Source organism: Siniperca chuatsi, linkage group LG20 (genome assembly GCF_020085105.1).
Source record: "Siniperca chuatsi isolate FFG_IHB_CAS linkage group LG20, ASM2008510v1, whole genome shotgun sequence".
NCBI classification, from domain to species: Eukaryota; Metazoa; Chordata; class Actinopteri; order Centrarchiformes; family Sinipercidae; genus Siniperca; species Siniperca chuatsi.
Genome location: NC_058061.1, coordinates 16,006,357 through 16,028,651, shown reverse-complemented (window position 1 = coordinate 16,028,651; position 22,295 = coordinate 16,006,357). Strand labels below are relative to the sequence as shown.

The 22,295-nt window shown below is 41.0% G+C and overlaps 1 protein-coding gene across 10 annotated transcripts; it reads left to right on the top strand.

Moving 5' to 3' along the window:
• The first annotated feature begins 215 nt into the window (after positions 1-215).
• Positions 216-22,259, top strand: slc38a10 (solute carrier family 38 member 10). 10 transcript variants are annotated; one of them, XM_044179750.1, is made up of 19 exons: positions 216-427; positions 614-893; positions 3,794-3,911; positions 4,351-4,396; positions 4,573-4,666; positions 4,891-5,034; positions 8,781-8,905; positions 11,531-11,557; positions 12,824-12,926; positions 13,420-13,602; positions 14,157-14,268; positions 15,339-15,445; positions 15,552-15,705; positions 17,251-17,421; positions 17,508-17,969; positions 18,078-18,164; positions 19,054-19,074; positions 19,506-19,646; positions 19,758-22,259. In XM_044179750.1, exons 2-19 carry the CDS (start codon positions 804-806, stop codon positions 21,134-21,136), a joined length of 3,564 nt encoding a protein of 1,187 aa, XP_044035685.1. In that variant the 5' UTR covers positions 216-427; positions 614-803; the 3' UTR covers positions 21,137-22,259. The 10 variants fall into 10 exon arrangements, with proteins under 10 accessions (XP_044035685.1, XP_044035684.1, XP_044035689.1 ...); XM_044179749.1 differs by lacking the exon at positions 8,781-8,905 and adding an exon at positions 7,904-8,028; XM_044179754.1 differs by lacking the exon at positions 11,531-11,557.
• The last annotated feature ends 36 nt before the right edge of the window (positions 22,260-22,295 follow it).

Below are 22,295 nucleotides of genomic sequence, written 5' to 3'. Positions count from 1 at the left end.
TAAAGTACACAACAACAGAATTTTTTTAAGAAATGATAAAACCATGCTGGAAGAAAGTAAAGAGGAAAGAAAAAGAGGGACTTCAAGCTGGATTCTTAACCTCCAAGTATGTCCAATGGCACCAAATTCATGACTTCTATGTGACCACTAGTGGGCGCCAAAGTATTTCAGCAGTAATGAAACCAGCATGCTGTGTTGTCTTCTCTTACCTCCTCGACTATAATTCCTACTTCCTGGATACGCGTTCAGAAAAATAGCCAGGTTGGATTTGACAATCTTATACCGAGTTTCCGTCAGCCCGTAGCTTGCTTATACACACATAAAGACGCAAATTTTCAACGGCAAATGACCGTTTAAATGTCACGAAATCCTCGATGATAACGTAAACAGGACAGCGAGGCGGTGGGCGCAGAAGTCCCAGAGAAAGGTGAGTTAATGAAACTACTAACGGTTATGTTAGCCTGCTAGCTAAAAGCTATAATCTTTACGACCTGTTGTTCTTCATTTTAATACATATTATATTTACGTGTGTGTTTGGTTAGTGGGTATTTTACAAAACGACGAAAAGTTCCGATGTGTCAAACGTCAAACTCTTGTCTGTGTTTTCTCCCAGAGCGCCACGTCATTGATCAGCGGAGGAGTCAGAAAAGCACACCCGGAATGTAACGTTAGCCCCGAGTCGCCGCTTTGGACCAGATATTAGACACTAAATTATACTTCACCGTTAGCTTTCAAAGAGCTGCTGTCTCCGTGTTGTTTGACATTTTCTTACCGAAGGAGGACCAGTCAAGAAGCTGTTCAAAATGACGGCGTCCAACTGGGGTCTTATCATGAATGTGGTGAACAGCATCGTCGGAGTCAGTGTGCTCACCATGCCCTTCTGCTTCAAACAGGTGGGTCACCTGCAGCTGCACGCGCACCTGCGGAAAGTCCTTCCCAGACACACGACCCTTTATTTTGACTGTACACAGTGATGATGGAAGAAGGATTTAGATTATTTACTTAAAAGTAGCAGTATGAGTCCTGCATTTAAAATTTTACTACAACAGAAGTATTACAAACAAACAAAACGCACTCAAACAAGTAAAAATACTCATTATGCAGAATGGTATATGTCAATTTTAATGTTCTATAATTCTATTATTGGGCCATTATTATTGATGCATTAACATATAAGCAGTACCTTAATGTTGTAGTTTGTCAAGATGGAGCTCATTGTAACTGCATTATATACAGATGGGTAATTTAATCTTTAATGATGCATTGTATTTTATAAACTGATCGTACGTTTTGTATGTAAAATATTAATCTGAAAACATATAGCTGTGAAATAAATATAGTTGAATAAAAAGTAGCTAAAGTATTTTCCTCTTAAAAAAAGGGAGAAAAGTAGTAAGATGGGAACAGTCAAGTAAATTACAGGTTCTGTAAACTACTTGTGTACAGTACTTTAGTAAATGTACTTTCCATCATTGACTACATATACGTTTTGCACAATGCAAAGATAGTCAGATTGTATAGATATAGGGAAATGTTTTTAGCAACATTAATACAGTGGAAACCTCTTATAGTGATCACGTCTGTCCGGGTCAAATTGATCATTATAAGTGGATGATCATTATAACCGATAATTTTTTCTTTATCTTTATTTCTCATACAGATTACCATCAAGTTGACATTTGTATATTCATTACATGAATATAAAGTAATGAAACTGACAGCTTTGCTATTTACTGAATTTTATTGACTGTTTCAAAATACAGTACAGCTGTTTCAAACGCCATTGATTTTTTTTTCCGTATGATGTCATGTATGAAATGACCCAAAATGAACACTGTAAGTGGACTACTTGATTATTATAAGCAAATTATTTAAACAGCATTTGTATAGGAATGATTCTGTCCCAAGCTTTTTGATCCACTATTATCACTATAATCAGTTTCCACTGTATATGGTTTTATTTCATTCCATTAATATTACATATCAAGCAACACACAGGTAGCTATACCTGTACAAATTATAATGTATATCTGAAAACACTGGCATGATTTGGTCCCTAGTAAATCATGACTTGAACAACACACAAGTTGTCACACATCAAGTACAAAAGATGCCTCACGTTGATGTAGTTCATCAAAATAATATTATATACATTGTTGTAGTTTGGGGTGGTGGTGAATTTTCCAGAAAGGTGTTTCTAATATTTAGTCAAACCTCACTGATATAAAATGGCTGGAAAAAATGTAAAAACACTTATTGGTATAATAAATTACCACAAAGTCGTTGAATCAGCATCTTGCTAAAGCGGTTTCAACAAAAGCTGAACATTGTAACCTTCGGCTTGACAACAGTGTGTTTAATTTTGGCCTCGGTGTGTTTTGTGTTGTCATTGTACAAGGACAGTGTGAAGGAAAATTTACTTAATGAGTGACTGTGTTACTTTAATAGCCTGGCAACTTCCTCATAAGATAAATGGACGCCTGGTTAAACATAAACAGTAGCTCAGTCTGTTGTGTGACTGCATCAAGAGTCTTTTCGCTCTCCCTGTTAAATCATTTGAACACATTGTCTTATAGGTTTTGGCATAAATACCAAACTTGTTTTTAAAAATACTCTAGGACAAGGCATTACGATCCAACCTCCCTGTGGAAAATAGGTCAAAAAGGGAGAGGAATTCATAAAGTATCATTGTGATCACAGTATGAGCTCAGGAAACAATTTGCTATGAAGCCTACTTCCTGCCTCTCTGTGCTTGTTGTGTGTGTGTGTGTGGCCATGAACCACAGTGTACACAAGTACAAAATGTGTGCAGTATTTATAGGTATTTCTGTACAGAAGGAACTTCAGAAGATAAGGGGTGGAGAAGCTAGGTCTTCCCCAACATAACAGAATATTTTTATTGGGCCCTTGAATTCCCCTTGAATTTAAAAAAACAGCAATACACCTCTCTACAATATATCAAGATAGTGTAATCACAACAGAGATTTTATGAGAAGCAATTTAGAAATGCAGTATATAATAATAATAATAATAATAATAATAATAATAATCATGACTGTTATGTATTATTATGAAAAAGCAAGCATGCAAAAAAAAGTTCTTCCTCTTTTCTGCCACTACCTCCACCCAGTGTCATTTTCATACTGTCTATTACATCAGGAATTGAAACATTGATATGCCATTTAATTTAAATTTTTGAAAGCAAATCGCACATATTGCTTATCTGTTTAAATTTTTGTTTTGGTTTTGTTTATGTAATCTTTTTAGAATTTTTTCCTATAGAAAACAGCAATTGAAAATAACCTCATTTAACGTACATCATTAGTGACTCTTCTATGGCCATGTAATGTTTTCACAGTTAGTGCTTTATTGCACACTCTCTGGAAGCAAATTGCTCAGTTTCTCTCAAAAATTAAACTGATTTGTAAAACTCTATGGTTGGATAAAAGTTGTATCATTTCTCTATATTTTATGTTGTGGATATCCTGTACATGGATAAGCCATTCATTCTTTTGTTGTATCAAGAAGTGTGTGTATAATTAGTCTTTTCCTTTCCATAGACCTTCATGTTTTGAGTCTACTTAATATAAAACTGTTTCCTCCTTAAACTGGTGTTGTAAGTAGTTTTAAGGACTAAATGTAGTCAAGATAGTTTAGTGGGGTGCCCAGCCAGATCATCAAGACTTTAGTAGAGGACAATATTTTGCATTTTGTGTTTCAGTAAGATGACCAGATTTCAGGACAACTCTATGGATGCATGTTGTGTCTTAAGTGTCCCTCTGTCCTCTTACAGTGTGGGATAGTGCTGGGAACTCTGTTGTTGTTCTTCTGTTCGTGGATGACCCACAAGTCTTGCATGTTCCTGGTCCACACAGCGAGCAACACCAAAAGAAGGACCTATGCAGGATTGGGTGATTTTAAATACTAATGAGTGACATTTTTATTTAAATAAATGTTAAATTTTCTGCTTTGTATTTATTACTTATAGTCCAATGATGATTCAGCCTTTATACAGTTCATGAAAGGTTTTGCATCTGCCACTTTTATTGTTCTTGGTACACAGGACGCAGTCTCTTAGCAGTAGCAACGATAGAAGAAAATTGTGTCAGCAACAGAAACTTAAACTTCATTTACAGAAAACCACATCACTAACGACAATGATAATGAATCTTGCAGATTTGAAGTTTAAGCTACTGAACTGTAGTGCACATAGAGAATAAGTAGTGTGTGAGGAATGCTAAATAAGCGTATTTACGGTGGTTTGATATTAGGTATTATTAAAACAGAAACTATTTTTAGGACACTGCCATCTATTTGTCCACATGTTGTTCACACTTCCCTTCTCTGCAGCCTTCCATGCCTACGGGAAACCAGGAAAAACACTGGTGGAGATGAGGCAAGTCTTATTATTAATTCACTACACACATTATGCTGTATTTGAAGTGACTTGATTAGTGGTAATTATCATTGACATATAAAAAAAAAATAAAATTGATTTCTTTCCAAAACCATAGACACTAATAATAATTGCGATTTCACCTGTCCCCTCGTCCCCTCTCTCTCCCCCTGCAGTATGATCGGTTTGATGTTGGGAACCTGTATTGCCTTCTACGTTGTGATAGCTGATCTAGGCTCAAATTTCTTCGCTCAGCTGTTAGGCTTACAGGTTTGAGATCAGTATTTGATATTTCCATCTCTCAATCTTTGAACATTTCTGAACACTATCATGATCAAGTCATACGTTTCGTCTCCACTGCTCTCTACTGCATTCCTCTTAACTTTACTGTTAAGCAACCAAAACAGCAACCGACTAACAACAGGTAGAATCAAGTCTGTTAGTAAGTTTTTAAGAAACAGTGTTGTATTCCCATGTTACACTATCTTCTAAAGGTGACCTTCAGTTTTCGCGTGCTGCTGCTGTTCGCTGTGTCTCTGTTCATCGTCCTCCCTCTGAGTCTGCAGAGGAACATGATGTCGTCCATCCAGTCCTTCTCTGCTATGGCTCTCATGTTCTACACCCTCTTCATGTTCACGGTGAGCCCACCAGCACACCGACTGCTACGCTCCACGCAATGCATCTGAATAGACTGCAGTGGAAACACACTTTGGCTTTGCTTACAAAGCTCGACAATCAAAATGCATGCGGTAGAACACTTTTATTAAGTCAGCTATATAGTTGCATAGCATAGGTCATATAACGTTTATCATAGAGTGCAGTGGTAATCTGACATCTGCAGTACAGAAATATGGCATTAAGAATTGTCAAGCTGCACATATAAAGTATCAATTAGATCAAAAACTGTTTTGTGGATGTAATGTCAAATGATTACTGGGATTTTGCTGATGCATTTTTATGTTCTCTGTTATGTGTTTTCCTAAAATACTAGAGTTGATTCTGAAGCCAATGTGCTCTTTATTGTAGTCTTCTTCCCCAAAGACATAGCACATATAAATGGCATTTATAACCTGCTACATAGTTCATTGACCTTGCTCTCTGTTTTAACTTGAAACTTATTTGATTTTCAGAATTTTGGGCCTCGTGCATGAATGTTTTCTTATTTTTCTCTTATATTTGTTCTTGCACAAAGCAATAAGAAGAAAAAAAGAAAATCCTACACGGGATTCATGAAATGTGCGCTTACAGCCAAGTTTGTTCTTACCCACCTAAGTATGTTGATGAATTGCGTTTGATCTTAAATTGGACACGTGTGCCAAGAAATTTGCAATTAGCAGATGGAAATAAACCAATAAACGATATAAGGGCAGCAGACTTAAGTGCTGTGTGCAAACCACAAACCAACAAGCCACTGCCATCTGATAGGTAACATTAAACTCAGACAAAATAAGAAAAGAAAGAAAAAGGAATAGAAACTTTACTTAATGAAGTTTTGCTAAGAAAAGAAACAAAACTCTTATTTTCAAGTGTGAGCAGTGTGTCACCGGTTCAGAAAAGTGCAAAGCATGCAGTGCAATTAATACTGTGTGTGCAGAAGAAAGAACTCTGTGGGGAAAAAAAAAATAAAAACAATTTGAAAATTAACACAAAAAAGTGACTGTCTGCTGCCAGGCGTACTATTACTGTCAAAACAACAGACATGGATGAGCGCATTTTGGAGAGGTTTCTCTCTCGGGGGTGCAGTCTGATATTACACTGGACAGTGATCTACCACAGGCCGTGCGCGTTCAAGATGCGATTCTGTACGTTATTTGGACGTCATGGAATTGTTTTCTATTGAGGAAGGGGAACAGATTTGGAGATGGTTCCTTGATGCGCATGTCAGTAGCCTACAGTCGATTGCTCAAATAAATCCCTTTTATCTGGGTCTTCTGAGCAGCGGTATATAAAAAACTGAATGTACTGTGGTGTTAACTGGATGATACCCTGGAGAACTTTGGGCAACACACGACTAACAGTGGACTTGGATATGCCATAAGCAGTCGCTCTCTGGAAGGTCCCAGCAGGAAACCGATAGCGGTGAGTACTTGCAGATGAGGTGGAGTGGGATTACTGTAGATCGTTTTGTCTCTGATCTAAATTGAGGCTCCAACCCAATAATCTTTTAATAAGAGTAAACATTTAAAATTTGTAAATGAATATATAATTGTATAACATTTTTCCTCTGTGTTTTCATGAAGTAAGTTGCTTTTTCATCATCACTATTAGTATTTCACAGCACAAAACGCAAGTTGGTTTTTGTGCGTATCGGCTTACGTGTGGTCTAGGGCACTCTTAAATTATGATCTTATCTAAGAACAAGTGGGAAGTATTGTTGAATGCCACAAACGATTCATGCATGAGGCCCAGTGTTTGGATAAATGTTATTTTGTTGTATTCTGTGTTAATTCTTCCTTATTTGATCTATTGTACAGAACTATGTCTCCCTTACCAACACAATGTTGTCTTGCTCCTCTTTTTTTAAAGAGCAAAGTCACACTTAATCACATCAGGCAGAAAACAATTGCTGCACTGCTCTTTATAGGATGAAACAAAAGCTTTCCCCTGGGAAGGAGACACCGCTTGGAAATGGCCACTAGAGACATTTTAAGCACTGTAAGTGCAAAGTAAATAGAGGTCAACTCCACGCAATTAGTCAACTCCACTAAATCACAAACCTTTGCAACTTTGGGAATTATCTTTCTGTACGCTTGTCGTCAGATATAAATATGACAAATGCATTTGACATATATATATATATACCTTTCTTCCCCAGGCAGTCAGCATTGATTAGTAACACTATTATGGCAGCTGGCTGGTTAATACTAACCTTAATGATTATGATTACTTAATGATGATGGCTCCTTCAGGAACCTGAAAAAATAAGAAGATTTGAGGTTGAGGAATCACATAAGGCAAATCTTTAGCCATGTAGCCAGCTGATGGATTTTGGCTTCATAGGTTAGAGTGTGGTTAGAGGTGTGACATAATAAAAAGTTTGACTCCAGTGACGGTCCAGCAGCAGTTCTCTGCCTCATGTGATTCAGCTCTTTTACTCTTTAAATGCACACACAGAGTTTGTGTGTGATTGTGTTTTACTGACCTGCTGCTGCTTCCACAGACTTCTCACTGCTGTGTACAGTCTCTCTGTGTGATGTGACTTAGTTCAGTAGCATGGCGATAACCTGGAGCACTGGTGTGGTGTGTGTCTGGCTTCAGATCCAGGCCCGGCCCAGTCCAGACCCCTAACCCTCTAACAGTGATCTCCTTCCCTCCCTCCTTTCATTTTACCCTTTGTTTTCCCTCCTATTCCTTTCTGCTCATTGTACCACTTCTTTTTTTTTTCTCCCTCTTTTTCCCTCGTGTCCTTCTGCTCTCCCTCACTCTCCTTGACTACCTCCTCTTCTCCTCTGCACCCTTTGTTTGCTCCCCTCTGTCCCACTGCTGTTTCTGTTGCTGGTGCTGTAGATAGTGTTGTCGTCTCTGCGCTACGGCATAATCTCGGGCTCCTGGGTAGAGCGGGTTCACCTGTGGCGCTTCAAGGGCGTCATTCAGTGCCTGCCCATTATCGCCACAACCTTCTGCTGTCACCCGTAAGTAAACCACAGAAACCACCCCCAAAATAACACCACCATAAGGGCAGTTGGGGGGTGGAGAGTGAAGGAAGCTCCATGTTTCCCCTGCAACTTTACGCTCCTTAAAGCCCCATCCCACCTACCTGAGCCTTTCCGCCCAATCCTCTCAGTCATCCCCATTTTTCACCTTTAATTCGGGTTTGGTCTGAGCCATTTGAGCTCTGTGAGTGTATCTGTGTCTTTGTGTGTGTCTGTGTGAGTGTTTGGTGGCAGTAGTAAAAAGGCAGACGAGTGCAACGTACTGAAGTGAAAGTTTCATCTTTGCTGCCCTCCCACCAATGTGTGGGAGGCTGGAGGGTTATGGAGTGTTCTGCTGTCCTTTGGGACTTAATCAGGTAATTAAAAGAGCAAGACATAGGAAACGCATGCTGATCAAAAACCTGTGGCGTAGTTTTTGTCTAGATTACCCTTTCATAAGCCTCTTATTCTTCATCAAATTTATGATTTCACTTGTATTCTTTAGTATCACCTTCATTACTCAATTTATTCAGCTGTGACAGGTTTTTTGGTTCAGTATGGGGTTTTTTGTCATGTCTCTTTGTTGTTTCCCTTTCTTCATTTACTCTGGTTTTCTCTCCTCATTCATTACTTTCATTATCTGTCCGTGAGCCGTCAGCATGGGTGCAGCCCCCCTCCTCCTCTTCGTAATCTTCCCCCACTTGTCTTCATTTGGTTCGGGCCGTAACTCCCCCTCCCCTCCTTCCCCTCAGATGGTGCTGTCCTCGTTCAAACATGGGCTGCTCAGCGGCTGGTGGCTAGGGCAGGTCATTGTGGTGCGCTGGGAGGGTGTGTTTCGCTGTCTCCCCATCTGTGGGATGGCCTTCGCCTGTCAGTCGTAAGTACTCCTCCCGCACAGGACCATGTAATGAAACTAATGTCAAACAAGACTCGAAACAAGATTCAGAATAGGGACAATCTGATAGTAGTTCTAAAATCATGTGGTTGGTACATGTTCAAACGGTGGCTTTTCCACTGTCTAACTCCTGCAGCAGCACAGTGAATTGAATCTTTCATCACTGCATGTAGTAATTGAGCAAACGTCACAATTAGTGCATGTGTACTTGCATCATTCCTTTAAGCCACAGTGGAGGGTTTGGGGTGAGTTTGTCACGTAAAGAGAGACACAAATTCGTGGTGGAGATGAAGTGGTTGTTGAGGGATTTCTAGTTGCAAAGGGAGGCTGCTTATTTTTGCCAATGTGCTTTTCACAGTCAGCTCATCCGTTTCTGCTCCACCGTTAGGTCTGCCCTCTTTAGAATTAACCTGAGACTTAAACTGCTTTTTGTCCACACTACTGCTTTTGTTTTTTCTGATGCGACAAGAATAAAACTCAATTTGGCCATTACAGAAAGCAAACATTTGTTGGAAAACAGTGCCATTCAGTTGTCAAGTGACTTTTAAATGTCACAAAAACTACACTGAGAATTTGCTGCAAGAAAAATAGTCAAAAATGTATTACTTTTAGACAAGTTCTTAAGTGTTAGCTAACAAAAAATAAAACATTTTTAGTGAACTTTCTGTCCATTTTTCAATCTGCTTCTCTGATCTGACACTTTCAAATATACATGAATGTCAAGCAAGCTAGTGTGGCAAATACTGTACATATGTTGAATTTTTTATTTATTTATTTTTGCCAGATGGTAAGAAGGTTTTCATGCCAATCTTTGTATTCCATTAACTTTCCCTGCAGTGACTGCAGATATCGCACTACTACATGTAACTTCTCACAGCTTAATCAGAGCTTCTCCTAGGCAACGTATTCATTCATTTCTCCATTTTTATCCATCTGCATGCTCTGTCACTGCTTCTTTGTCCTGTCCTCTATGCTTTAGTGCTTGCTCTGGGTTTGCGGTGAGTTGAGCTGGTGAAGGGCAATGTGTGAAGGTCTAATGGGATCTGGGTGTATGAAGTCTTATCTTTGATTTGAATGCAGTGCTGTGGAGGGATGTAGGGAGTGTTATGGTGAGGTCATTAGGACCCAGATGTTTGGGTGGTGGTACTGTATGGGTTTGTTTGTGGGAGAGAGAGTGAGGTAAGTGGCAGGAGAGGGTGACTATAGCCTTGAGACTGAAACAAGACTTTAATTAATGTAATCGCACAAAGCCAACATAACATTATGGTATGGCGGGCGTGTTCATTAGTAAGTGAGGTGTGCACATGTTAGAAGAATAAGAAAGTGTGCGCCTGTTTACGCATGTGTGTTTTGTGCGTCGGTTCCCAATAGCAGTGCTGAGTGATATTTGGCAGGGTGATTTCTTGGCCTGTGGTCAGGCCAAGCGAGGCAAGCGCTCCGTTAGGCAGCAGGCAGCTTAAGCCAAACCACTAATCAACACATTGGCCTGCTGCCATCTTACAGACACACACTGATGTATTCACAGGCTGATTAAACAGCTCTCAGCACATTGGATTTTTATTACATTCATGAAATGTGTTTACTTTCAGTTAAAACATTACTTAACATCACCATTATGACGGGATGGGAGCTGGCCCTGTTGTTTTTTTGGCTGCGCGGTTGAATAGCGAGGAGCAGTTAACTCATAATAGAGGGACATAAGAAAAACATGTGCTGCGAAAATGTCCCTCTGTGATGCTACTGTCAGCATGCTTTCAACTCCGAAGTTAATGATACTATCTACAGCACACTCCAGCCGTCCCAACACACATACACACTTCCCCACATTTGCTTTGAAGACCATCTCTGTCATATTTACTCCATTTAAGGGCAGCATTAAAGCAAAAACACATTAGCCTCTGAGTCCGGACTATTGAGTGACCATTAGATGCTTTAGCTCCCCATTTACAATAAGCCATGTTATTTAACCTTGGCTGAGATTTACTGGTTTGCAGATTAAACAAGCGTCAAGAAAAAGCACCACGGGACAGTGCTTGCTCATAAAACCAGAGTATGTGAAAGAGAGATGGGCAAAGAGAGAACAAGAGGCAGAGAAAGTTATGGTTTCTCTCTCTCTCTCATTTCTTCTCTCTGTTTCTTCCTTTCTCACACACACACACACATATATACATATATAGAAAGAGAGGAGGCAAGCACAAAGAGTCTGCCAGGAAAGTTTATAATGCTCTAAAACCTGCCAGGCACTCGATGTCCCCTCCACACCGCCACACTCTCTTAAAGTACAGGACAGACAATGACAGACGGAGACAGATACCCGGGTTTACAGACAGAGAGTCTCAGGTTCAACCTCAGCCAGCCTTGACTACTGTCACCCATTCTGTGTCACACACACACGTGCACACACTTGTATGTAGACAAACACTTCCTATACACTTCACCCCCACTGCCATGAAGTTACTTCCATCTACTGCCATTTTGATAATATTAATATTAACATTATATTCATAATGTGAAAAAAAATCCACATGCTGGATAACTTGCTGCATTCTTAGTATGTCAGACGTACTCATGGAAACACAACTTGTTTGTTGAAATTGTGTCTTGCAGTATGAGTTTGGGGGCCCATTTTTGCAGGTAATAATCAACTAATCAATTGATAAATCATGAGACAAATCCATCACTTAAATTAATGTGCTTATTAATGAATGGTTAAACAATTACTTGGCGAATGGGAAAAGGGAATTGATAAATGAAACAAAACAAGTACATGAGTAAGAGAAAAACAAATTATTCACACTAAATAAATAAAAATGATTTTAATGATTTAAGTTCATCTTGTCCCATCAGGTTGGGAGGTGGCAAACTGCTGTTCATTTGAATCATTTCTCAGCTGCTGCACAAATTTGTTTATCGGAGAAAACTGGCTGTCTTGTTTCTTCTCCCCCATAGGTCGGAGCTACCTTAAAGGGACAGTTCACCCCAAAATCAAAATGCATATTTCTTACCTGTAGTGCTATTTATCCATCTAGACTATTTTGGTGTGAGTTGCCGAGTTCTGGAGATATCGGCCGTAGAGATGTCTGCCTTTTTTTAATATAATGGGACTATATGGCACTTGGCTTGTGGTGCTCAAAGCGCCAAAAATACATTTGAAAAACTCAGCAGCAATGTCTCTTTCTAGAAATCATGACCATGTTATTCAAGATAATCTACAGTTTGGTTGTGAGCAGTTTCATGCAGGGACTATTTTCTTTCTACCGATAGATCCTCACACCAAAACAATCTGGATGGATGAATAGCACTACAGGTATGAGGAAAAATATGTATTTTAGATTTTGGGATGAACCATCCCTTTAAGCTAAGTGAACTACATTCATTAACAAACATGCTTTATAATCAGTCAAACAAGAAATCTGACTACAGCCTATTAGACAATACAAATCTTAATTTGATGTGTTATTGATGACTCTACATGACTTATGGCGTTAAAGAATTAATGGGCTAAACAAGAAAGATATGTATCACTTGTCTGAGTTGGATGCTGACAAGGGCATGAGGAATGAGATGCATCATTTGACTATTGAGTGGCACAAATGAGCCTCCATATGGCTGCACATTAAAGAAATCTACAAAGCAGTTTCCAGTACAAATATAATTTTAAGTAAGTAGATATCTGTCATATGAGTCATATGTTGTCAGCTGTTTGAGCAGAAAAAAAAAAATCACAACTACTGATTCATATGACATCCATGAGACTAATTTCCCTGACTCTCCCTGCTAGACTTGGAGGTTCCACTTCTCATAGCAAAAGTTGTGTATGTGATAATGCAGACAGCACATGAATGCAGCAGTACCAGTCTTGTCAGACAGTGTTGTTGTTGGGCTGCTTGTCTCTCACAGGCAGGTGCTGCCGACCTACGACAGCCTGGACGAGCCGTCTGTCAAACGCATGAGCACCATCTTCACCTCGGCCCTCAACGTAGTCACCATCTTCTACATCACTGTGAGTGGAAACACTTCCACACGCACCAGCCATTGCCATTTACACTGGCTACATTTGCCACTGTCACTGCTGTCACAGGGAAACCTTGTGATTTTGTGATATATTACAGAGTATCTGCTTGTTCTGATCATTTTCAGACGTCTTAAATTCAATTCCTAAAAAATTATTGAATTCTGTCAGTTGCCTTTTTAATGTCTTAGGGTTTCTGTTTCATAGGACACACTGTCTTGTGAGAAATCTGACTATTTTTATATTTGTATAGGTGGTAAAATTGGTCTTTTATTCTTTTAAACAGCATTAAGAGTTGTGAAAGGTGATGTTTCCATCAGACAGCACAGCAGATGTCTTACGCATGCGCACACACTTTAATTTAGAAAATAATGAGGAACTTAACCCTTTTTTTTTCTAAAAAAAAAAAAAAAAAAAAAAACTTGTTCTCCTACATACTCATGTCTCCCTCTTCTCGCTTTCCTCTCACCTCTCTCTGTACCAGGTGGGTTTCTTTGGCTACGTCAGTTTCACAGAGAACATTGCAGGCAACGTGCTGATGAACTTCCCGTCCAACCTGGTGACAGAGATGATCCGCGTGGGCTTCATGATGTCTGTGGCCGTCGGATTCCCTATGATGATCCTGCCCTGCCGCCAGGCCATCAACACCATGCTCTTTGAGCAGCAGGTCAGCTTGCATTCTACTAATAAACTAGCTGTGTAGGGCATGCAAATGGCTTGAAGGTTTGGGTACAAGTTCAAAAACTGAAGTCTCTGTGTGATGTATGAAAAATAACAGATGTGTGTAACAACAGCCCCCCTTTCAGGCAGGTGTTGGCTGTATTAAACATACAGTAAATCCTAACTTCTGCCTATTTCTTGTTCCTTTTAAGTTAATTATAATGTAATATACAGTGTAACTTGCTGCCTTATTATTGTGTATCACTCGCATCCTCTCTCTAATGCAGTTTGACAAATTAAAAACCGAAACATGTTGTTCCATGTTAACAGAGCCCCCTGGAAACACCTGCTGTGGAACTTAACTGTGACGTCAATTGCATTTGTATCATATCCAGACATTGCAGGAACATAAACACATCGGACTTGTAAAAATCCTGTGACACGCACAATTTCTTTCTAAGTTCAGAAAACCATGTAGCATATACATTCATGAGATTTTAATTTATTTATTTAGTCTTTCCTTCTGTTCCTCTCATCTCACTCTCTGTTTCCGTCTTACAGCAGAAGGATGGGACGTTTGCTGCCGGGGGATACATGCCTCCTCTGCGCTTCAAGATGATCACCCTCTGCATTGTGTTTGGCACCATGCTGGGAGGCATTCTTATCCCCAACGGTACATCCTGTGTGTGTGTGTGTGTGTGTGTGTACAATCAGGCATGGATTGAAATTGTATGTGTACAGCTTGCTGACTGGAGGTCTTTAAGGTGCATGTGTTCCTTTATGTGGGCGGAGTAGCTGGGGAGCTTTACGACGTGTGTGAATGTGACTTTACGAGTCAGTGACTGTCACACTCTAACACAGTCCTTAAATCAGGGCCCTAACTTTTATCTCCTTTTAGACGGGCAGACGGAAAGATAGTGCTATTATTCTCCCAGACTCTCTCTCACACACACACACACACACACACACACACACACACACACACACACACACACTCTACACGCCAATATTGGCTCTCTGTCAGGTTCTTTGAGTCTTTCCGTCCCTCTCACAAACAGCTCCAAAATGGTGGCGATGTAAAGGTTATCATGAGTTTATGTTTTATTCATCCTTTTATATGGTGGCTGTTTGTTAAACTTTTGATTGGGTGGACACAGACACACACACACACACACACACACACACACACACACACACACAGAGCAGGTTTGGCCGGGTCTTTGTGTATCTAATCAGACTAATAGACTGAGGAGAAGGGAGGTAAGGACCATGGGGAGAATGGACACTAAATCTGAGGGAGACAATATGGTGTCCGTCCTCTGGATGAACGATGGGTTTCCAGGCCCGACGCCCAGCCGGCCAGGTCCACAGTGACAGGGGTGGGGCCAGGACTCGCTGCTGCCAGGAGCAGGGTGCCATGGATGGGAGCCTGGGGCTGGGCGGGTGCCAGTTATGAATGGCAGAGGCAGGTCTTAATGGAAATAGTGATAAAGAGCATAGATATAGGGAATTGCTTTGAGTTTTTTAGCAGAAGAGATATAGAACAATGCGCTCAGTGGGACGCAAACTGGGTCTGACTTTTAGCTAACTATTTCAACTGTTTATCCATTACTTTTTGGTCATTATTATTAACTGTTTATTTATTACTACCACATAGGCCCTGACAACTGCAGAATAACCCCCAGGGATACTATCACTTCTCTACAGGACCACAAGATAATCCCTGTGTTTTTCTCTCTTTAGTGGAAACCATTCTGGGTCTGACTGGAGCCACCATGGGCAGCCTCATCTGCTTCATATGCCCTGCTCTCATCTACAGAAAGATCCAGAAGAATGGCATCCTCGCTCAGGTTACATAGTCAGAATTAGCACTCTACTAATCATTTGCTCAGTGAAAATATATTTATTCACTGTTTCTGACCTGTTGTGCTTCTCCTCTTTCTTTCTGTCCTGTAGCTGGTGCTTTTGGTTGGTCTGGGCATCCTCCTGGTCAGCACCTTTACCACCCTCTCAATCTCAGCCAGAAGCCCTGGCACCAAGGTCCAAGCTCCTCCTCCTCCAGCACCCGACAAGAACAACCTGCCCCTACCGGACCTCCCTGAACTGCACGGTAAAGATCATGACATGTACTAATGGCTGGCAATCACTTATCTACTTGATGGAATGTAGATTAAAGTGGTTTACTAATGAGCCATGGAAACATTTACCTCAGCGCTCCGGAGCCAGGGTTGTCTGCAGCTTCTGAGAGTGGACAGCAGTGCTGCATGTAATAATTTCATGCAAAAGGCACCGGTAGCACGAGAGACATGTTTATTTCTTGTTTTATTTTCACAGTTGTGAATTGCAGCGCCCTAAAACAGCAACATAAAGAGAATATGAGGCAGTAGTAAAGGGCACAAAGTAAACAAAAGCACAAAGCCACAGAAAAAAAGGTTCCTTTCATCTTTGAGAGAAGAAAAGATGGAGACAGACAGAGTGACTGATAGACAGACAGACAGACAGACAGGCAGGGTGAGGAGATAACCTCTTGATAATATCTGAGAGCAGCGCTGAGTGCTTGACATTGATGGAGCGAGAGTGATGCCCTTCAAACTCGAGTAATTTCTCTCCACCCCTCTACCTCTGTTCATTTCTCCTGCCATCCCCTCCCCCCAAAATACATTGTCTAAACCCCCGTCTCCCCCATATCTCCTGTGGCAGCTCTAAAATGCCTGCAAGCTCTAGTTGTATAAAGGGAAGAGGGTGGGGGTGGGGTTGGGGGTGCAGACGAAACAAATGGAGATGAGACGAAGAGGCACCCTTCAAGTTAATGTTCTCAGTTTTAGGGTGAAACAGGAGGAGGAGGCTTTTAGTTTCACTTTCTCTCCTTACCCTATCATTCTTCAGTCTGTCTCCATCTTTGGGATTCTTTCTTTTCTTTACTGCATTCTTTCCTCACATTTTTTCTCCAGGTAAAACCCATGTGGTCCGACCTCCACACCCGTTTCCTGTTTGTCACTTTCAATTTTAATTCATCTCCCTCTCTCTTCTCTTCTCTCGCTCATTTATTATACCACACAAATTGTGACAGTTTTGCCATTGTCAGTATTTGCTGCCACCTAGTGGATCTACTCCTTAGAAATAGTCCGCTTGAAATCAATTTCAGATGAGTGAATCCGTACACACAGTTGATGTGAGATATGCCAAGGTGTTAATTTATTTTAATGCCAGCAGTTAATGTGTGTAATAAACACAACTGTAGAAGAAAATAAAGAGTAGATGTCAGGACCAGTGTTAAATAGTAATGCACTAGAATACAGTAATTTTATTTTTCTGAGACAAGAGAAAATAGTGGAATAAATGTGGCATCAAATTTATGGTTTCCTAATTTAGTCGCAGTAATGTGTGTCATATTTTTCAGGCTGTATATACCGGCTATGCCGCAAAGGCAAATAAAAAGCTCACCAGCAACAGTACTAAACGGGAGTAAAAAACATCCTAGCGTGAAAACTTTATTTTTATGGTTGTATAAATCTATTATTTACCTAGTCATTTTGCCTTAACAGGGAACATAGTTTGGCTAAAGGATCTTGGCAATATATTGCATATCTGACATTTTCATAGAGGTGATATAGTCTGTGTTGTAATAGATTGTGTTTCATGTGTCTGCATGTAGAAAATCCTCCAAACAAGAAGCCAGTGGAGATAGAAAAACCTGACCTTCCACCTGTGGAGATGGTACAACGCATAGAGAGGGATCAGGCTGAGCCCCCCCAGATTAAAGGACCAGTGGAACTACCTGAGAGGAAGAAGGAGGAAGAGGTGCAGTTGGACCGCCCTGATGCTGGTAAGGAAACTGAACCAGGGCTTGAATCTTAACTGGTCCTTCAATGAACTGAGTAGAATTAGTGATGTTTTGTTTTAATTACCCAGGTGTCGTGGTGCCGGAGGGCGAGGCCCATCGCCATGAACCACCCATCCCTCATGACGAGGTCATGGTAGACACAAGAAAGAACAATGCAGAGCTGGAGGAGGACAAGAAACAACCTGTTGCTCCTGTTGGAGGAGGAGAGGAAGAACCCAAAAGAAATGAAGGGCATGCTGTGGAGGTAGAGGACAAAAAAGACCACAAGGTTGAAGAGAAACCAAAGCCTGCAGAGGCTGTTGTGAGGAAAGAGGAAGTGGATTTGGGTGGAGGTGAAATCCTGTCCAATGAGGTGCTGGAGAAGCCGGATGCAGACGCAGGCAAAAAGCAGGACGTTCCCCCGCTAAAGAAAGTTGAGAAGCTTGATCCAGTGAAAGATCCTCTAGCAGGGAATGTAGCTATGGTGGTCAATCAGGCTATGGTGGCACAAGTCGATAACATGGGCAAAGCTCCAGATGCTGCAGGGAAACGTGAGTATTTGTTGCTGTTGTTGTGTAACAGTAGTTTAAGCCAGCCAGGTGGAAAAACAGTTGTAGGAAAATGCTAAATTGACCTTGTGATATTTGGTGATCCTTCAGCTCCACTTCCTGAAGGAGAGCATCATCCTGCTGCAGACGAGGCACTAGCTGCAGACAGCAAAGATACAGCAGATGAGAAGTTGGACGGTGAGTGGAGTAGAAAACTTCCACAGTATAGGCACGAGTTAATAGTCTTAGGTCACCTTTTCAGAAGCAATTTAAAACAAGTTGCACTGCAAATGTATCATTTGGTGATACATTTTTTATTTTTGAATTTCTACAATTGATTGGATGTGATGTAATCTAAAATATAGCCGCATAAAAATATTTTTGTCCTTCTAACATTCATTCAGCAAGAATTTCATGTAGAAGAAGTGGGGATACCAGTCTTTCCACAGACAGTAGCCTCCATTGACCAGAATGCAATGCAGTTGTAGCTTTGTGTGGATGGTGTATAAGCCTATGAAATACAGTGGTCCTTTGACAGTAAGACCCAGCACATGACTGTTTTCTGTTTAGCCCTAAGTGGGGAATAACTGACAGCATCACTACTGCATTTTCCACCTTTGTGTTCACTGAAAGTACACCGTAGCCCTACAGGAGTACTTAAGTTGTTCTTGAAAATGGCACACAAATGCAAGTACAACACTTAGTCACAAAATAACTTTATCACAGATTGAAAATGATTGATTATGATGATTAATTCTTTTAATTGGCTATATTGTGATTTGCAGTGGTCTGCTGCATGCTGTTTATGCCCCTGCTTCTCTTTTCCTCAGTTTGCTTGTTTTATCTTAATCTAATCTCTGTGATCTGTTCTTGCTCATTGTGCCTATTTGTGATGGTACAAGTGGTGTAAAACGCAGCAGAGATATTCAAATCCATTTCTATCTCGTACTTCTTGACCTGGCTTGATACACTACGCAGTCGTTTTTGGCTTTTGTTGACTTTCTTGTTCTGTTTACTTTTGCCCTCTCTCTCCTTCTCCATCTTTACCCCCTTTTTTCTTTCTTTCTCTGCCGGACTCCTATCACAGTGATAAAAAAGCTGGTTGCAGGTATGAATTCCCTCTTGCCTCTTCTCTTTATCTCGGTCTGTCTCTCAAATTTTCTGCCATTCACTCAGTGGGCCATTTATCTGTTAAGTTAATAGATATTTACATTACATACAGTACATATATGAATTTGTGTTTTTATCATATAACTACATAATGTGCCAGTGTAAACTCCACCCACTCACATTGCCCCCTAACATAGTTTGTGTGTGTCTACTGCTGCCCATTCCAGTTAATGTTTAAGGCTGCAATTTAGAGATGTGTGTTTGAATGGCTCAGTGAGACAGTACTAAGCCATAGTGGAATATTGTCTATTTCCCTTCCCCTCTCACCTAGAGACTGGCCCTACATCAGCATAACTAAGCCGCTTAACTAATTCTAATGTTCTCAGAGCAGGTTGTGACTTATTTTAATTCAGTGTTTCTGTCATGTAGAGGGCCAGCTCGACCACGCCGTGCTACTGCAGGTGATCAAGGAGCAGCAAGAGCAACAGAAGAGACTTCTTGACCAGCAAGAGAAACTACTGGCTGTCATAGAAGAGCAACACAAGGAAATCCACCAGAAACAACCTGCTGGTGCGTATAAACATAATGTTTTGGAGACATGACACTAGACAGAGAGCACAGATATCATACAGTAGGGTGGTAGTGTCCAATTTAAGAAATAAATGTGTTTATAATTTAAAGGGGCTGCTGCTGATGGTGAGGCAGAGAAAGGCATCCAGGAACACTTGGAGGTGATGGAAGGTGAAGCAGCAAAGCCCAAAATGTCTGGCCTGGCCTCAGACCAGAAGCAGCCCAAGGAGGGAGCTGGAGCTGGAGCTGGAGCTCCACAGGGTGGAGTAGCTGAGCCTCATTCTGTGGCCCAGAATCAGGCTGGGGACAAGGCAGCTGAGGTCGGGGCTCCTCATGTAGCTGTTCAAGCGGCCTACAAGGAGGATGGCCATGTTGCACCTGGAGGAGAATCCCATAAGCAGACTGAGCTGGGGGCCAGGGGAGTGCCACTGGGAAAGAAAAAACCTGATGACCATCAGCTTGTACCTCAAAATGATCAGGTAGCTCAACTTAAAGAGGAAGAAAGAAGCCTGGATAAGGAAAAAGAGAAAATTGAAAATCTTAAAAAAGAACTGATAGAGAAAGAGGTTCAGGCAAGACTGGAAAAAGAACACCTTGAGAGGGAGATAAAGGAAAATATGGCCAGAGAACAGGAGTTAGAAAAGGAAAGAGTAGAGAGAGAAAGGATAGAGAAAGAAGTGCAGGCAAGATTGGAAAGAGAAAGAAAAGAAAAGCTGGCCAAAGAGCAGGAGTTAGAAAAGGAAAGAGTAGAGAGAGAAAGGATAGAGAAAGAAGTGCAGGCAAGATTGGAAAGAGAAAGAAAAGAAAAGCTGGCCAAAGAGCAGGAGTTAGAGATGGAGAGAATAGAGAAAGAAGTGCAGGCAAGGGTGGAAAAAGAGCGACTGGAAAGGGAGAGAAGAGAGAAGCTGGTCAAAGAACAGGAGCTGGAGAAAAAGAGAGCAGTAAAAGAGAAACTCGCACAGGAGAAAGCTGCAGAAGAGAAACTCCAGCAGGACATACAGAAAGCAGACAATGAAATATCTGAGAGAGCGAGAAAAGAGAAACAGGCAGAGGAGGCTCTGGCCCAGCTGGAGCGAGCGGTAGAAGCCAGAAATGCTGGAAAGGCTGCACAGGGGGCTGAGAGAGAAGATGGTGAAGCTTTGAAGAACGGAGGACGAGACCTCAAAGAGAAAGTTGCTGCTCAGGCAGACACCAGAGAAGGTGTGGAAGATGGGGCCATCAAAGCCGAGGCTCACCCCCAGGGCTCCCACGAGAAGGTCAGGGACCAGGGAGAGATGGATCTAAGGCGGAGGCGCAGGGCATTGGGACCCAGAGAGGCTGGAGGGCCCCCAGAGGAGACCGGGGTGTCCAGGGGGGTGCCACGGTTGGAGCCCCTGCTGGAGCTGGGGGGCTCAAACCTGCATGCGGCTCTGGAGGAGAAGCTACTGGCCGGTGCAATGGTGCACTCACGGCAGATTAAACAGGCCTCAGAGGATGAGAGGGCGAAATAACACAGACACACAGATTCTCACTCAATGATTGGACAGCAACACATACAGTACTGTACACCTGCAGCTGGAGGTACTGTGCACCTCCAAAACTTTTAATATTATGGACCATGATATCATTGCCTTACTTTCTTTCTTGCCTTCAGAAACAAATGTTATGGACAAAGAGGAACATCTTCTCTTTCTTGATACTGTGTACTCTGGAAATAACCCAAAGTCTTTATTAAAGAGCAAAGTGTATGTAAATATTAAATTATTTTTGTCTTCAGGGGGAGAATTTTGAAGAGGTTACTGTTGAAATGTATATAAACCTATGCAAATACCATTCTGTGTTGGGTTTAGACAGGGCAAATATATTAATGTTTGTATTGAGTCACCTCCGTTCCTTTTCAATCACCAGCTTTGTGGAGCCTCTCTGTAGCATCTGTTTTTTATGGTCTCCTGTGCTGATTTTTTGTTAAATGTTTCTGGTCAATTTGTTTGTTTATCTCTTAACTTTGAGATGTAAATATTGTAACTTTGTTTTGTGATCAATGTTTAGAGTTTCTTTGAACCTACATTACCACATATTGGATATGTAATGTGGGTTCAGGCGCCTTGATAAGTTGTTTCACTATACTTTCAAATGAAAGTAACTGAACTCAACCTCATGCTGGAGCTATGAGGTATATAGTGTAACCTTACTGTTTGATAAACTGTGCACAGTGAAGCAGCTTGAGCCATCTGGATCCATGACTCTAGTTACTAATCACTGCATCTTCAATATTGTTTCTTGTTGATTTATCAGTGCCTTCCAATCCATATGCTGCAGTAGTAATATTTTATCAAAACAAAAATGTGGTAGTTTCTCAGTTTGTGGTCTTTTTGCTTCCACTGGACCTCTTACTGTAAACAGTACAGTAATTATGAAAAATAAGATGTGGACATTGGAAGGAAATATAGACTGTGTTTGCAGTGCTTCTTAGTAATCCAACTTTTCTGAAAATTCCTCCATCAGTTAGCACTTCAACACATGCTCGACCTTTGCTTTGTACAAGAGGCTATTTTTATGACTATTTTTCTATGTGCATTGTATTTCTGTACATTTTGCTGATAAGAATAAATAAAAACATCTCTATGACACCCATCGCTGTTGGTCTGTGTTCAGACAATAAAGACAGAA

Coding starts and splice junctions, on each gene's coding strand:
- slc38a10 (XM_044179750.1), top strand. CDS start 804: ATGACGGCGTCCAACTGGGGTCTTATCATGAATGTGGTGAACAGCATC. Junction 15,446..15,551: donor AGAATGGCATCCTCGCTCAG/GTTACATAGTCA, acceptor TCTGTCCTGTAG/CTGGTGCTTTTGGTTGGTCT. Junction 19,647..19,757: donor CCACCAGAAACAACCTGCTG/GTGCGTATAAAC, acceptor TATAATTTAAAG/GGGCTGCTGCTGATGGTGAG.